At 43.0% G+C, this 18,844-nt stretch overlaps 1 protein-coding gene across 1 annotated transcript in view; it reads left to right on the top strand.

The window, feature by feature from the left end:
* The window catches only part of LOC126272393 (urocanate hydratase-like), a 391,889-nt gene that overhangs the window by 324,594 nt on the left and 48,451 nt on the right, over positions 1-18,844 (top strand). The window contains exon 12 of the mRNA XM_049975217.1: positions 4,669-4,768. Within this exon, the coding sequence (XP_049831174.1) occupies positions 4,669-4,768 (100 nt within the window). The remainder of the gene's footprint in view (positions 1-4,668; positions 4,769-18,844) is intronic.

Here is an 18,844-nt window from a genome sequence, read left to right as displayed (position 1 = left end):
CTACTTAAACCTAACCAACCTAAGGACATCACACACATCCATGCCCGAGGCAGGATTCGAACCTGCGGCTGTAGCGGTCGCGCGGTTCCAGACTGTAGCGCATAGAACCACTCGGCCACTGCGGCCGGCTCGTTACTAGACCTTGTAGGATATTTAAGGGGCGCGAACAGCGCCAGACATCGACTGATCACTGTGGACGACACGGAGATACCACGTACTCGTATGAGACAGCTTTATCAGCACCTGACAGGGTTTGAAAGGGGCCTGATTGTGGGTCTCCATTTGGCCAGATTTGTGGGACATTTGCCTGCTTACCTGGCTGGTAACGTTCTCACCTGGGTTGGAGATTTTCTCAGCCTGGGGACAGGGTGCTGTGTTGTCCTCGTAATCATTTCATCTTCATCACCGGCCCTTAAGTCGCCCATCGTGGCGTCGAATGTAAATAAGACTTGCACTTGGCAACCGAACTTCGCTGGCCAACGACGTCACAAGCTCATTTCCATTTCTTTGTGGGGCATTCAGCTGTGATAATGGTCCGATGTTGGACTGCATGGGAATGTAAGGGCAGCCACACTCGTCGTCAAGATTCCAGTCGGCCACTTCTGACCACCACAAGGAAGAATTGTGGACCAATGACGTAACAGCCTATTCACATCTGCACCTTCCATCCGAAAACATGAAATGGACTCCTTGAAATATTCTGTGTCGTCTCGCACAACTTCTAAACATTCATGGTGTCTGATTGTTCTATATCGTGTCTCCCTACCACTTTCGCGCAACGACGCTCTGAGCGTGTTTTTTAGGGAATTAACTAGTTTGAATCTGGGACCTGTTGCTGGTAAGGAGACGCCAGACCACACATGACATGTAGAATTCAGAAGAGTTCAGTGAGACTAGCGATGATATAACCAAATACGAAATGATCTCAGCGTCAGCTCCACTGCACTCCCTGTAAAAGAATCTTAATACTAACTAAATTTAGTGGAAAGGGTTCAAGGCTTTCCTATTTTTAGTTAGCTGGTAAAATAACGTCGAAAAAGCAGTTAAGTTTACCATTGGAAATTTTATTCTACTCACAGTACATCATTTATAAATTGCACTATTGATAAAAGGAAATGTTTTAATATAGGATGGTAAAAACCAACTGCGTTTAACAAAAATGTGAACGAATATTCCCTGAATGGGTTTCCAAGTTCTACAATGGATCGAAGGATGACCTGTGCCATATCACATCTACAATCTAGGTTTAATTTAAGTTTCACAAAAGAGAAAACTATCAGAATGGTCTACAGTGACCCTCAATTATCTTTAATTACTTATCTAACTTGTCGTGAATTAGAGTGGCAGATGTGGCTTCTCAATAATTACACTCCTGGAAATTGAAATAAGAACACCGTGAATTTATTGTCCCAGGAAGGGGAAACTTTATTGACACATTCCTGGGGTCAAATACATCACATGATCACACTGACAGAACCACAGGCACATAGACACAGGTATCAGAGCATGCACAATGTCGGCACTAGTACAGTGTATATCCACCTTTCGCAGCAATGCAGGCTGCTATTCTCCCATGGAGACGATCGTAGAGATGCTGGATGTAGTCCTGTGGAACGGCTTGCCATGTCATTTCCACCTGGCGCCTCAGTTGGACCAGCGTTCGTCCTGGACGTGCAGACCGCGTGAGACGACGCTTCACCCAGTCCCAAACATGCTCAATGGGGGACAGATCCGGAGATCTTGCTGGCCAGGGTAGTTGACTTACACCTTATAGAGCACGATGGGTGGCACGGCATACATGCGGACGTGCATTGTCCTGTTGGAACAGCAAGTTCCCTTGCCGGTCTAGGAATGGTAGAACGATGGGTTCGATGACGGTTTGGATGTACCGTGCACTATTCAGTGTCCCCTCGACTATCACCAGAGGTGTACGGCCAGTGTAGGAGATCGCTCCCCACACCATGATGCCGGGTGTTGGCCCTGTGTGCCTCGGTCGTATGCAGTCCTGATTGTGGCGCTCACCTGCACGGCGCCAAACACGCATACGACCATCATTGGCACCAAGGCAGAAGCGACTCTCATCGCTGAAGACGACACGTCTCCATTCGTCCCTCCATTCACGCCTGTCGCGACACCACTGGAGGCGGGCTGCACGATGTTGGGGCGTGAGCGGAAGACGGCCTAACGGTGTACGGGACCGTAGCCCAGCTTCATGGAGACGGTTGCGAATGGTCCTCGTCGATACCCCAGGAGCAACAGTGTCCCTAATTTGCTGGGAAGTGGCGGTGCGGTCCCCTACGGCACTGCGTAGGATCCTACGGTCTTGGCGTGCATCCGTGCGTCGCTGCGGTCCGGTCCCAGGTCGACGGGCACGTGCACCTTCCGCCGACCACTGGCGACAACATCGATGTACTGTGGAGACCTCACGCCCCACGTTTTGAGCAATTCGGCGGTACGTCTACCCGGCCTCCCGCATGCCCACTATACGCCCTCGCTCAAAGTCCGTCAACTGCACATACGGTTCACGTCCACGCTGTCGCGGCATGCTACCAGTGTTAAAGACTGCGATGGAGCTCCGTATGCCACGGCAAAGTGGCTGACACTGACGGCGGCGGTGCACAAATGCTGCGCACCTAGCGCCATTCGACGGCCAACACCGCGGTTCCTGGTGTGTCCGCTGTGCCGTGCGTGTGATCATTGCTTGTACAGCCCTCTCGCAGTGTCCGGAGCAAGTATGGTGGGTCTGACACACCGGTGTCAATGTGTTCTTTTTTCCATTTCCAGGAGTGTATATAAAAGAAAAATCATCGCGTTTCTGATCTGTTCTTCAAGTGGCAAATGTGAACACCATGAGTTTTAATTAACGATCAACACTAGTATTACGCAAAAAAGGGGTTAACAGATGAGTCTTCTGCAGTTCTGAGTGAAGCCTTATGCGCTCAAAAATGCGGCATCGCGTTCGTTCATTACCTTGTCGGTGTTTAGGCAGCGTCAGGGCGACAGCGGCCGGCGCAGCAGACATCCAGCTCGCCGTCTCGGAACCAACTCTTCTCTTAACTTCTCCTTACTACAATTTACCGAAGTTAGTTTAAAAAAAACTATCTGGCTGTGTTTTCATCTGATCAATCAGGGTCTCAATGTTAACCTTAAGCTCCGCCTACAAAAATTCTATCTATCCAATGAGAAACGTTATACTTTTCGTGGTGGGGCAATGTTTTTTAAAGTTTGCAACGTAACAGAGACGCTAAAAATTCTCACGCTAAAACCTGCAGCTGGTGTGGTCCTTTTAGCGTTATCGTGAGATCTATACTGTTCTTCTGGAGGGCTCTATCTTTTAACATGGGCTGGAGGATTGTCCTAATGTAACAGACACGCGAAAAAGTCTCACGCTAAAACTTGCGGGTGGTAGTGGCCCTTTTTGTGTTATCGTAAGATCTATACTGCTTTTCTGGAGGGCTCTAGCTTTTAACATGGGCTGGGGGTAGTCCTTGACGTACCTGAGACGCGAAAAAGTCTCACGCTAAAACGTGCGGGTGGTAGTTGTACAGGTAGGCTGGCCCGTCCGTTCCTTATCGTAGGGCCTTGTAGCTCATCACGGTTCTGCTCTCGGCTTCTGTCTTAGTTTCTCCCCTCGGAACTGCGTCTGCCTCACGATGGGAAGGTACGACATGCATTTAGGCGTTCTTGTGTTAGTCTGTGGTATTCCATTTGCTCACTCGTTACTCGTATTACTTTGGTTAATTTAATGTCACGATTTATTCGGAGCTATGTGACATACTAGCAGATTTGCTTATTATGTCAGGGTTTTCATGGAAGGTGTTGGATTTGGCTGACACCTTACAAACTGGTCGGACATTATCAGCAGCTGGACTAAGGAATTACCGTCCCATGCGAAGGCAACACAACTGGTTGCGTTTTGAGTGGTGCCGTGACGGGGCGACGTGAATGAACGGGCGGTCTGAACTGCTGCTGAATGGTGTCGTAATGTGTTCAGCAATGACTCGAGGCTCTGTAGATGACTATCGTCGGCGAGAATGGCGACGACATTCGGAGAGGCCCCTTCTTCTAATGGTTTGGAGAGACGCAGCGGTGTTACTTCTGGCCTCGATCTGGTCTCAGGTCACGGCTGGTCGTGATTGAGAGAACTCTGACGCCGCAAAGGTACGTCAAGAACAGCCTGCGTCCTCATGTGTTAGCCCTCATTTGACAGTATAGTGGTGCCATTTATCAATATTGATGTTGAGGTACTCCCGTGGCCAGCAGGGTGCGTAGGTCTACCCACAAAGATCATGTGTGACATCAGCTCGAACATCAACCACGTCGTAGAGCCACTATCCACTTACAACAGTTGTGGGCAGCTTGCCTCAGGAGGGGATACACCGGCTTTAAGACACTCCTCCCAACTGTACAATTACATGCGTTCAGGCCACAGAGGGTATAACGCCATATTGATAAGTGGGTACATTTTGCTAAGTGCTTTGTAAATTTCTTTCGCTTTTGTAATCACTGAGACTTCTTCACATACCCTCCAACCCGCGAAATTTCATTTCGGGTCCTCTTCCCAGGTGCTTCAGTTGTTGTTCTTTTTTTATCAGGTTGATGTAAAACACTGTAACATTGGTGCACTGACCCCTCTCTCCTGACAGCGACGGCGCATTTCTGTTGCAGGGCCCCATAGTACTCAGCAGAGACCACCACGACGTCAGCGGCACTGACAGCCCATTCCGCGAGACATCCAACATAGACGACGGCTCCGCCTTCTGCGCAGGTAAGCTGAGAGGGGATAACCTCACGGTCTGAAGTAGGCCTATGTTTCTAAAGTTGCATATTGTTGCTACAACTTTATACATTCTGACGCTCCTTTCAGCGATTTCCTCACTACATATCAATAGCGCCTGCGCTGTTTCTTTAGCGAAATCGGAGCTGATTCCTTGTCACCCCTGCTCCAGCTGAGCTACTGGTCCGTCTCTAAAGACCTAGATCACGACGGGACTTTTTCCCTAAGCTTCTATCTTGCCTTCCTCTCCAAGTACTCTAAACCAAAAGTGATTCCCAAGAAGTTAAGATCAGTACTGAGACGATACGAGATTTTCTGTGGTTTTATTGGAAATATTACTTGACTGGAATACTCTGTTTCAAATTCTGAAGGTGGCAGAGGTAAAATACAGCGAGTGAAAGGCTATTTACAATTTGTACAGAAACCACATGGCAGTTATAAGAGTCGAGGGACAAGAAAGGGAAGCAGTGGTTGGGAAGGGAGTGAGACACGGTTGTAGCCTCTCCCCAATGCTATTCAATCTGTATATTAAGCAAGCAGTAAACGAAACAAAAGAAAAGTTCGGAGTAGGTATTAAAATTTATGAGGAAGAAATAAAAACTTTGAGGTTTGCCGATGACATTGTAATTCTGTCAGAGATAGCAACTGACTTGGAAGAGCAGTTGAATGGACAGTGTCTTGAAAGGAGGGTATTAGATGAACATCAACAAAAGCAAAACGTGGATAATGGAATTATTCGAATTAAGTGGGGTGATGCTGAGGGAATTAGATTAGGAAATGAGACACTTAAAGTAGTAAAGGAGGTTTGCTATTTGGGGAGCAAAATAACTGATGATGGTCGAAGTAGAGAGGATATAAAATGTAGACTGGCAATGGCAAGGAAAGCGTTTCTGAAGAAGAGAAATTTGTTAACATCGAGTATTGATTTAAGGGTCAGAAAGTCGTTTCTGAAAGTATTTGTATGAAGTGTAGCCATGCATGGAAGTGAAACATGGACGATAAATAGATTTGACAAGAAGAGAATAGAAGCTTTCGAAATGTGGTGCTACAGAATAGTGCTGAAGATTAGATCACATAACTAATTAGGAGGTATTGAATAGAATTAGGGAGAAGAGAAGTTTGTGGCACAACGTGACTAGAAGAAGGGATCGGTTGTTAGGACATGTTCTGAGGCATCAAGGGATCACCAATTTGGTACTGGAGGGCAGCCTGGAGGGCAGCGTGGAGGGTAAAAATCGTAGATGGAGACCAAGAGAAGAATACACTAAGCAGATTCAGAAGGATGCAGGCTGCAGTAGGTACTGGGAGATGAAGAAGCTTGCACAGGACAGAGTAGCATCGAGAGCTGCATCAAACCAGTCTCAGGACTGAAGACCACAACAACAACACAAATTGTTAAAGTTAGTTTGCTGATCGGAAACTCCCGACTTTAGTTGTCTATAAACGAACAAGCGTAATGAATTTCACCTTAGTGAGAAGTTGACTGGGAGTTAAAGAAAATCGTGTTCTGGACAATTAAAGTTATATTTATTTGGTATCAATGTCATTTTAGGTCACGTTCGCTTGTTGTGCTGTTTCTCAGTCTGAGATATTCATTTCGGGTTTCGTCCGGCGACGAGAGAAGTCGGCCTGCGCCTGACGTCATCATTAGTGCAGCAAAGAGACCTCCGCGTCGTACGTCGCTCCAAGGAATATCGACAACCTGAATAGCCAACAGATAAAACTGTTAACTAATTTGGTTTTGTTTGTAATGACATTCGTTTTATCACTTATGGTACGTGTTAGATTCGGTCACTGTAGGTTAAGAGAATAATAAATCGTGTGTTTATCTTCAAGTTGGCGGACTAATCCTTTAGTAGAGCTGCAAATTAACGAATAACAGGCAGTATCTGTCACGAGTCTGACAAATACGGCGCTAAGAGGTAAAGTGATAGGCCAAATATTTGTGCTGGTTCATTGGTAAGGTACTGTATTGGATGTTAACCAAGAGCCTAGAAACGACGGAGGGCTCCGTCCCCGCCACAGCCGCAGTGGTCCACAACCCCACGACGACTACCGCAGTCCACTTCACCCCTCCGCCGCCCCACACTTTTTCAGGGTTATTGTGCGGTTCGGCCCCCGACTCTCAACTCATTGTCAGTTGATGAAAAAGTATAGAAAGTATCACGATAGCTGCCCGTGCCACTAGGCTAGATAATGGAAGATACCAAAATGTAAAGAAAGCATATCTCCAGATGGCATGTTCGATCGGTGACGTTTGTCGTTAAATCGTCATACAACATTACATTCAACAAATCAAGTTAATCAGTAACATTCCACCGTAAAGAACTATGTCGCAGCTTCTGACATTGAAAACTGACTTCCAGGTTCTTTCATTATACGCAAAATGTGGTAATGAGTACTTCCGGTATCCGCATGATGCACTGTGAGAACTGCAGGAGAGACTCAGTACAAGACCGAATTTCCTTATTTTTCCGTTACGATGATTTTTCGAGATGTATTAGGGCGAAAGTAATACGACTATACTTCCTGCCTCCTCTCAAAACGTAGGTTCTCGTAATTTTAACAGTAAATGTCTCCAAGGCACACAACACTTCTCTTGGAGTATCTTATGAGCTGAATGAGCATCTCCTTGGCGCTCTTACACTTAATAAAGGCACCCGTGATGAAATGTGCCGTTCTTTGAATCTTCTGTGTCTTCTCTATCCTACCTGCCAAGGGAAATATGAAATTTTTACGTTTAAAATCTTATTGGGAGATTTCAATGCTATTTTTGGGAAAGGAAAGGAAATATAAAGATATAATTGGAAAATGGAGTCCACATAAAATTACGAACAAAAACGGTCAAAGACTTGTAGAACCCTGCAGAGGACACAACCTTATATCTAAATCAGCATACTTTACGAGGAAGCCAAGTAAACTTAAAACTTGGAAACATCCAGACTGGAGGAAGGGGGAGTGGCAGCTAGACCATGTCTGTGTGGACAAAAATTTTTCGTAAGGAGATCCACAATGTTAAAGTATTGAGAGGAGTAGACACAGGCTCAGACCATTATATAGTTAAAATTAAAATCAAATTGACTCCGTTAAAGAAGAGGACCGGAAAAACTAATAAAATAAAAAGGAGGTTTGACCCTCATCAGCTAATTAAAAACAATAAATACCAACAAATAACACAAACCATCAAATTAACAGATGATCTTGAACAACTAGTGCCTAATCTTTAAAAAAAAGCAGAGATTCTAGCTCCCTTGAACCCACGAAGGAAACATGCATGGTGGACATCGGAATGTGACAAATTCCATGAAGATAGACACCAAGCATGGTTAAAGTTTAAAAACATATAAAACTGAAGAAAATGCCATCAATCTAAAAAATGAAAGAAAAAAATTCACACAAAATATTAGAAGAATCAAGAGAGGATTCCATAAAGATATTATAGACTCTATAGAAGGTAATTATCATAAAACCAACTCCAGGAAATACTATAAAATCTTTGGGAAACAACTACAACAGTATTAGGCCCCTACACTAATACTGAAAGATGAAGATGGAAGAATGACACACAGTAACATGGAAAATGCAGAAATCATGGCAAAAGCATTTAACAAACTTCTGAATTACGAGGAACCCAGAGAACCCTTACAAATCAACATAAATACCCCAATAAAAACCAAACCTAACAAATTACACCCTCCAACTTTCCAAGAAGTAGAAAAAATTCTTAAAGAACAAAAAAAAATTATAAGGCATGTAGAGAAGATCAGGTTTTTGTTGAAATGTGGAAATATGCAAGTGACACAGTCAAGACCTCGTTGCACACGGCTCTAACAAAAATTTTGGTTACAGAACGATTCCCCGAACATTGGACCACAGCTATCATCCACCCACTACACAAAAAGGGAGATAAGAGCAACCCAGACAACTACAGAAGAATCTCTCTCCTAGTTTGCACATACAAAATTCTATCCAAGATCCTATATGAAAGAATCAAGGAGCAATTAGAACAGGAGTTAGGGGAATATCAAGGAGGTTTCAGACCTTGGAGAAGCTGTGCAGAGCAGATAATTAGTTTAAAATTGATTATGGCATACTACAAGAAACGGAACAAACCTCTGGCAATAACATTTGTAGATTTTAAGAAGGCATACGCGTGTCTCCACAGACCTTCAGTATCAAAAATTTTAAGAAATCTAGGACTCCATCCAAAACTAATTAAAATAATACAGCTCACTCTAACCAACACCAAATCGAAAGTGAAGTTTAGAGGAGAAATTTCGGAACCATTCCTCATTAAACAGGCCTAAGACAAGGTGACTGCCTATCATCATTACTGTTCAGCTGTGCAATGGAACACATAATGATGGAATGGTACAAGGACAATCCAAAGATGATAAGAATTGGAAGTGCAAAAGATGATATTAGCTTAAACTGCTTGGGATTCGCTGATGATCTTGCTCTCCTAGCCAACACCGTTCAAGAAGCCGGGCAACAAGTGAAATCACTACAAGGAATAGCAGAGAAAGTAGGCCTTAGAATATCATTTGAAAAAAACGGAGATTATGGTAACTGATCCAACACTTGCAAACAAAATTTCTGTAGAACAGGAAATCCAAATTGTTGATAAATTTAAATATTTAGGCGAAATAATAATATACAGTCTAAATGAGAAGCCATCATGGCAGAATAGAATAAAAAACTGAACTACGCAAATTACATTACTAAAACTACATACAACAAAAAAGCCTATCTATAGATGGAATGTTAAAACACTATAAAACAGTTACACAACCAGAAATAACGTATGCAGGTGAAACTATCTTCAAAACAACAAATACAGCAGAAATTGACAGAATACAAAAAATAGAAAGAATAATAATTAGGATATGTATAAATAAACAGTATAAAATAAATGGACATTGGAGAATAGCATCAAATGAAACAGTATATAAGAAACAGAACCAGTCATGAGCACGATCAGGAAGAATGGCATCACATTCGTTGGACATCTGATGAGAACTCCAAAAAACAGAATTAGTAAAAAAATAATACAAAAATGTGGAATAGCAAGAGCGACATTAAATGGATAACAGAAATTAAGGAAGATATAAAAGAACTCCAAATTACAATAGACGATCTAAAAAACAAGACAGAGAATACCAGAATACTGTAAGAACCGCAAACCAGACTACAAATGAAAATCAATAAAAGGTGTACAGGAAGAGTGGTCTCAGGTGAAGAAAGAAAGAAAATATCTGAAAGAATGAAGAAATATTGGGTAGGCAGAAGAGCAAAACACCTGTCATATAAGAATAGACACTAATAATTATATGACCTAAATATCATATTAAGTTATTGTTGAGCCAAATTGTATCCCTGTGTAACAACTTGTTAAGAACTTTGTATTTTTGACTAGAGTGGTCCAATGAAGGCCATAAAATAAATAATAATAATAAATGGCGGAAATTATAGAACTCAAATTTGTACAAAATATCTGTACTATGTCTAGTGACCAAAGGGTTACGAGAAGAACGCGCGACAATTCCAACATTATTTAAAGTATGTTTGAACTCTGACTTAAGGATATGGAACCCTCCAAAATCACCAACTTTCTCCATACACAGGAGAAAAATAAACTGCAGATTGAAACCCCTGTCCGAAACTGTGTACACGAAAGCAACGTAGCAGCGCATTCATAGCTGACGAGGTCTGTCTGCGCAGCAGCTAGCTAAATCTTCTCCACTCGCTATCGTGGCAATCAATGAATAACAAACAACAATGCGAGACGTGCCACCTATGGCCTATGAGTGCATAAAGTCGCGTTTGCTGCCTAAAGAATGTCCTAATAGCAGGCGCCGTCGCCTGTAAATTCACCGCTCTGTAGAGTCGTTGGATGACATTTCCGAACACGGGTTCCTATTCTCAATTGTTTCATTAAGTCATCCTTCACAACCTCTTGAAATATGTAGCAACTTTTCTGGAATGCGCTGTATTTTGGGGTAGTAAGGTCAGTGAGTCTTATAAGTGTTTGACAGCCATTATTAACTAAGATGGGTCCAGTAAAAGCGAAATTAACAACCGAATTGCCCAAGACAGACAAGCGATCAAATTACGGTGCACACATATTACATCCGGAACGAATATTAGGATGTTTAAATCTTTGGTACAAAATATAGCGACTTATGGTGCAGGAACATGGGAAAAAATTGAAAGAATTAAGATGAATTTGTTGTCAGCACAGATGGGATTTTGCAGGAGTTGCCGCAGGGTTTCGCTAGGCAATAATATTAAAAATGAAAGTATACGTAAGAGAATGAACCTGGGCGTCAGTGAACGGATACAATCGGAGCAAACCAACTGACGATACGCGATGTATCCGTTACTGTGAGAACCGATGGTCTAAGATGATGGAACGGATTCCAACTAACGGAAGAGGAAGACGCCCGAAAACATCACGTCAAGGAGGTAGTCGAGAGGGCTTTGTCAGAGATGAATTTGCTGAAGGACGATTCCGGTACTATTTATCAAGCATTAATTCGCACAATCACACAACTTTGCGCTAGGCACACGGTTATTCCAGATTTTCGCACTACTGAACAAACAATTTCAACGCAATCATATCACTGCTTATCAGTGCATTTAAATGGGAATGGGTAAGATTAACTATGCATTTCACTTTCCGTCCATTAACAAGACTATTATTAAAGATAGTTTCGAGAGAAAATTCATTCACGTCCGCAATAGCACAAAAGGATCAACGGTTTCAAACGAAGTTCAGATACTTCAGTGACGTCTTCGTTTGCAAAGAGGTAAATAGGAAAGGAATAAGTGACAATGCAGACTGATAATTGAATTCTGTTTTTCACGCCAGAATGTTAATATTAATGTTGAGTAAATCATAAAACATGAGGTCTTGAGAGATTTTATCATGAAAGTCTGTTTTCACGTTGAAAGTAATGTTAAACTTGATCTTTTTATGCCATTTTGTGTACTTCGTAGCTGTAATTTTACGCAAAATAAGCGAATGCTTTAAAGAATACAACTCAAAAATTTGCTTACTCCACACAACAGCGTTTTAGGTGAATATTTGTAGTTCTGACCTGTGAGGATTGTTTGGCTTCACTTGACCAATCTGATCCACAGATAAAAATCACTCAGGCTTTCTTGGTCACCAGGAGCTTTTACTGTCTTTAGCGAAGTCCAGATTACACTACAGTGGTCGTCATGGTGTCTACTTAGGAAAGACAGTAAGAACTTTCCACTATGAAAATCTGCAGCAGCTAGCCACAAGTACGAGAGCAGATGCATACTAAATGACATCTCACCGTATTTCACGCAGCAACTATAAGAGACTAGACCTTTTACAACAACTTTTTAATACTCCATTACAAAGAATAATTTTCCGAGAACATTAAAAATGAGGAAACAGGGTTAATCAGGCTCAGTTTCTTCAGTAGTTTTGGAGACTTTTTTCCTCCAGATGGACACAGACATCTCTCGGTAACTATTACACACAGTATAAAAGTCACCTCTCATATCTACAGGAAGCTATGATCTTAGCTATAATCACATCTTAGAATACAAAAATTATCATCCTGTGTAGTTATTTTTTGGCATATTTACAGAAAAAGCCTGAACATGAGAAAGTAAAAACAGTGTAATGCGGAAAATATTTGTATTATTTTGATTAGTATTGTGTGTTCTGTCCGAAGACACGTCTTCACGCGGTTGCTCTTCATATTCTTCTGAGGTCTGTTGATCTCATCATTTCCATGCATCTCCCACTTCCTTGAATGTCACCCATCTTGTATCTTCTCCTTTCTGTCATCTTCTTCCACTCAGCCAAGACTCTAGGTTCCAAACAAAACACTTGGCCAGTCTTTTCCTGAGCTCCTTGTCTAGCTTTCCACACATTAAGTTCCTCTTTCTGTTGAAAGCCCCCTTAGCTAACGTAATTCGAGTTTGACCTACTGGTAGGTTATTACGCTTCCTAGATATTTGAAAGCCATCATCTGGCTCATTTTAATTGGTTCTGTCTTAATATTAGCTGCTGTACCTCCTTCGCCAATCATCATGCGTTTCGTTTCTCTTATTGATCTTCATAATTCTTCACAGGGGTCATTCAGGTCTATTAACGTTTTGTTTGTGCTACTTTACTTCCTGCTGTTCTCTTTCTTCGAGTACAAACTCAGCTTTTTCCAACTGAACATTTGCCATTAACTTCTAGTACGTGTACGTTAACGATCAATGAGGAAAGACGGCAACCTTGCTTCACTCCCCTTACGATCATACTTTCTTCAGACATTCCAATTCCAGCTCTTATCTTATGTTGTAAATATTAATACTATTGCAATCTCTTCTGCTTCGAATCAGCTGTTTTGTTCACAAAACACACACCAACTTTTCCTATTGTATTAAGCGAAAGTTTCTTCTAAATCAGCATTCTCAATAACATTTTCGCTATATGAGAAATTGATATCCTGCGTTCTTCACATATTTTGTTATTCTGTTGCGATAAAGTCCTCTGGCCACCTTCATATTTCGTTCATCTCATTACAAATCTATCTTTCTTCTCCCTCTTTCTGACAAGCTCTTCATTATTTCCCCTTCTAATTCGTCAGTTTCATATGCCTTGTATTTTTCATCTCGTTGAGTACTTTTGCATTTCTCCGTACAAAATACCATGCTGTTTCTCATCATATTCTTCACTCTTTATATTTTTTGATTTTTGATCCACCTCATGTAGGCACTATAAACACTCTAAAACAAAAGTAAAACTACGCTCCACGAAAGAACTATCTGAATTCTGACAGAAATGAGTAGATGTGATTGAGATTTAGAGGAAAACAAATGACTATAATTTCAGAAAAAAATTGGATGATTTATTCAAGAGAAAGAGTTTCACAAACTGAGCAAGGTAATAACGCTTTGGTCCATCTCTGGCCCTTAGCAAGCAGTTTTTCGGCTTGGCATTGATTGATAGGCTTGTCCGATGTCCTCCTAAGGGATATCGTGCCAAAATCCCGAACTGGTTGGAAGGGCCTGCCTATAATTTTCCACACATTCTCAGCTGGGGAGAGATCTGGCGACCTTGCTGGCTAAGGTAGGGTTTGTCAAGCACAAAGACATGCAGTAGAAAGAGTCACCGTGTGCAGGCGGGCATTAACTCGCTGAAATGTAAGCCCAGGATGGCGGCCATGCAGGGAAAGAAATGGGGCGTAGGATATCATCGACGCACCGCTGTGCTGTAAGGGTGGCGCGGATGACGATCAAAAGGGTCCTGCAACGAAAAGAAATGGCACCTCAGACCATCACTCATGGTTGTTGGGCCGTATGGCAGATGATATGCTGGCATCTCACCAGTGTCTGAGGCGTCTCCACACACATCTTCGCTGGACACTGGGGGACAGTTCGAAGCGGGACTCAACAGTGAAGACAATGCTGCTCGATTCAAAGAGATTCCAGCCAGAAGACGTATATGGAGACTCCTAGGACACCCATGGGATACCAGTCTGACTGTCGCCAGGCATACAGCCCAATTGAGAAGGTTAGGAACATTATTGGCACCGACCTACAACCAATTCGTGATATTGACCATCTAACGCGCCAGTTGGACAGAATGTGGCACTTTACCCTCAGGAGGACGTCAAACAACTCTATCAGTCAATGCCAAGGCGAACAACTACTTGCATGAGGGCCAGAGGTGGACTAACGCGTTATTGAGTCGCTCAAGTTGTGAAATTCTTTCTCTTGAATAAATTATCCAATTTTTCTGAAATCGTATTTATTTATTTGTCTGTAGACGCATATCACGTCTACCGACTTCCTTCCCATTCGGATAATTCTTTCGTGCGCGTCCATTCCCGTGAGTGCATATTCTCGCAATCTACGTGGGATCGCCTAGAAAGTAATGCACTCCTTTTTTTCTCAGTGAAGAACAGTGTACGACTGCGAAACTTGAAGTTTCCTGAGTCTACGCGCGCTGCAGCAGTGCTTCGAATTGGCGTCTATAACATGCACGTTAGAAGCAGCGTGTCGTCTTTGAATTTCTCACTGCGGAGAGAGAGTCTGTTGGGAACATCACAAACGTTTGTGTGCAGATTATGGAGTGTTTGCAGCAGAGAGTAGTATTTAGTCGCCGGGGAAAAAAGAGTGATGTCATTACGAGAAGGCAGTTCGGCAGAGCTCCAAGATTTGCAGATTCTGGGAAGGCCATCCACGGCTGCCACACTTGACAAGAAGCAGCTTGCTGATGCGCTCAGCCCTGATGCCAAAAGGCAGCACTGTTAATTCTGAAGCATAAGTGAACACAATTACCAAACTCAAGATCCACTTACAGCGACTTCGGCGCCATAACAACACAGGTGACTGATTGTTCGATTCAACATGACAACGCTCGGCCTCACACTAGTCTGACGACTTCGGGACAAATATCTAAACAGGGTTGGACGGTGTTACCTCGTCCACGGTAGTCCTGGCCAAGCTCCCTCATTAAAGGGCGCCTTTCGCGGAAGAAATTTTGAGGATGATGAAGAGGTGATTCGCACACTCAAGAAATGGCTTCGTGACTATAAAAAAAAAGTGTTGTTCCGATACATCACACTCGCCCTTTTGAATCACTGGATGAAGGCCACGCAACAGGAAGTGTAGAAAAGGGAGTGGAGAAGAAACATCATTCTTTACTTTGTGTACCTTTCATTGAGCTGAAGGAAAAAAATATAGTGCATTACTTTCCGGAAGACCGTTGTGTTTAATATCTTCTGTAGTTCTTTAGTTATCGTGCCATCGTGTCTTTCGATTTCCATTTTAATCGTCCTTTTCCCACTATCAAAACCTACCTGCCTAGATAATGGGTCATTATTTCGTATTTTCCTTCTTTCCTCGTTTTCCCAATGTGTTTGCACAACGTATATTTTCTGATCTTAGGTCTACACAGCTGATAACAGAAGAAGCAAAAAATTTTATTTCAAACGATCATTTTAGTCGAAATTGCTGTCATCAATAAATTAAACCGTATATCTGTATTTGGACTAGTGCAAATAGTATATGTAAATATATTATTTGTGTAAGTTTGAAAAGAACCTGATAGTGGTGTGTGAGGGTTGTAAAAGCGTCCTTAGTTTTAACAGAACCGAGACTTTGACTGACGTTTGATTTTTTTATTTTATATTTTACAAATATAAGTCGGTCACGACACAAAAATTTTAAAGACTGCACTTCCTTTGCTGACTGTTGCCTGCTCACTAAACACCTGGTGGACGCCAGCCGAGTCTGCGTGCGACGCTTGTACGTTGTTGATCCACCTGCAGGCGATGCTCCCACACTGTCCTGTCTGTTTCACTTTTAAATGCTCGTTTTGCTGTGCATATCAGGTAGTTAACAATAGTCGAAAAATCTGAAGGGACAGTTTTATTGAGGCTACACGATGCAAACATATTGATCCTTAGATGTTTATCTCCTTGGTCATCAACAGTAAGATCGGCTGGATGCAGCTCTCCGTCCGTCTCGCTTGCTCGCTCTCCTCCTCTTTCCACCATAGTTGCTGCTTCCCATACTACTAATGATCCGCCTAACGTTATCATATACGGTCTACCCTGCAATGCTTTCCCGCCCAATCCCTTCAACTACGGTTTTCGGCAGCGAGTCATTGGCGTATTCAGAATTTTATTTCGATGCGAAGGGAAACGGGAAGCGGCGTTCTGTGTTCATTTTGTAAAGATGTCCTTTTTCGTCGTGGCAGTTTGGAAATTTTATTCATTTATTATTTTATTTATTTATTTCTCAAGTAAAGATCTGCTGCCGATTATTATGCACTGATAAGCCACAACATTATAAGCATTGCCCACCATGTTGCTAGATGCCACCTGCTAGCGTTGCGGACACGTGAGGCAGTAACAGTAGTACATTAGGGGAGCAGACACGGACGGGGGATCATTCTAGCGAAGATATGGCCTGTAAAAGGGCAAATACATGGAGGTAAGCGACTTTGACAAAGCTCAGATTATTGTTACGCAGAGCGTGTCAACGAGTATCTCGAAAACGGCGAAACTGGTCGAATGTTCACGTGCTACGGAAAGAGATAAAAGGTCTAAATGGTTGGACGCTTAAGACTGTTCGCAGACCGTGTGTTTCCAGTTCTTATCTGCTCCGTAAAACAGGACAGATGGTGATGTGTGGCATCTCTGTCGGAAGAGCCCAAAAAGGTCCAAATGGCTCTGAGCACTATGGGACTTGACTGCTGAGGTCATCAGTCCCCTAGAACCTAGCTAATCTAAGGACATCACACACATTCATGCTCGAGGCAGGATTCGAACCTGCGACCGCAGAGGTCGCGAGGTTCCACACTGTAGCGCCTAGAACCGCCCGGCCACTCCGGCCGGCCCCGGAAGAGCACGATGCTGGTGCTCGCGCAAGTATTTCGGAGCAGGCCGTTCATCGTACACTGTTGAACATGTAGCTCGGCAGCAGATCCCTACGTATTCACATGTCGTCCAACGACATTGTCGATTACGATTGCAGTGGGCAAGAGACCATCAGGATTCGACCGTAGATGAATGGAAACATATCGCCTCTTCAGGTGAATCACATTTTTGCTACACTGGGCCAATGGTCGTCTCTAAAAACGCTGTCATCGAGGCATGAAGGTGAGTGAAGGCTCGAAATATGCAGCGTGCTACTGACGCAGGCTGGTGGGAGCATTATTATGCTATGGGAGGTATTCTCCTATACTTGCATGGGACCGATAGTAGTAATCGAAGACACGCTGACAGCTGCGAACCACCTGCATCTCTTCATGCTTGATGTCTTCCCCGACGGCGATAGCGTCTTTCAGAAGTATAATTGTCCATGTCTCGGAGCCAGAACCATTCTACAGCGTTTTAAGGAGCACTATAGTGTACTCACGTTTATGTTTCGGCGACGATATTATCCCCATGTAAATCCTATGGAACCCATGTGAGTCGCTATCGGGTGCTATCACCACGTACGCAAATCAGCGGCCCGTTATTTACGCAAATTACATGACCTGTGTGTAGACATCTAATGTCACATACATCCAAAAACCCACCAACATGTTGTCGGGTCCCCAATACGGAGAATCAGTGATTTATTTCGTTCCAAAAATGGACGAACAAGCTATTAAGCAGGTAGTCATAATGTTTGGGCTGATCATTGTATAACACGTCATACATTTTGTGATTTTACATGTTCTGTCATATATTTTCGTCAACGGCCTTGCCGATTTGGTGACACCGGTTCCCGTCAGATCACCGAAGCTAAGCGCTGTCGGGCTGGGCTAACACTTGAATGGGCGACCATCCGGTCTGCCGAGCGCTGTTGCCGAGCGGGGTGCACTCAGCCCTTGTGAGGCAATCTGAGGAGTTACTTGATTCAGAAGTAGCGGCTCCGGTCTCGGAAACTGACATACGGCCGGGAGAGCGGTGTGCTGACCACATACCCCTCCATATCCGCATCCAGTGACGCCTGTGGGCTGAGGATGACACGGCGGCCGGTTGATACGTTTGGGCATTCATGGCCTGTTCGAGAGGAGTTAGTTAGTTAGTCATACATATCCAGTTTTATTATTACATAGTACATTTTTTGAGGAGTTCAAACTGTATAGACAATTTTGTCTAAATCTGTTGCTAACTTCAATGGTGATAATAAATAAGATACATAATAGGTTGTTGATGTATTTTAAATTTAAATTTAAATTATATTGCATGGAAGAAATAAACGATGACAATAACGTTGACTTACATGTGATGTGAGACTATCTTCCATTTATACCTTCTATGTGTTTGGCATACATCCGTTACACATGTTGTCTTGACTTTGGTAATAATTAATAATGTATTGATTAATTATGTTACAACGTGTTTCCAAACTTAAGGCAACAGTGGAGACTGAGAGTTGATTTAATATGTCATAGTCAGCTGTATCACGTGCGAGGGCTTGGCGAAACGTCGGGAGAGTCCCATATAATGCAGCGAGAGCCAAAGAAATGTCACATCTTCAGATAGTGTTACATGTTATGAAACGGTATAACAATCAATTCCACGGAGAGTT

This window comes from Schistocerca gregaria, chromosome 5 (genome assembly GCF_023897955.1).
Source record: "Schistocerca gregaria isolate iqSchGreg1 chromosome 5, iqSchGreg1.2, whole genome shotgun sequence".
In the NCBI taxonomy this organism is placed as follows: domain Eukaryota; kingdom Metazoa; phylum Arthropoda; class Insecta; order Orthoptera; family Acrididae; genus Schistocerca; species Schistocerca gregaria.
The sequence above is the reverse complement of the archived record's forward strand: the minus strand, read 5'-3'. Positions and strand labels throughout refer to the sequence as shown.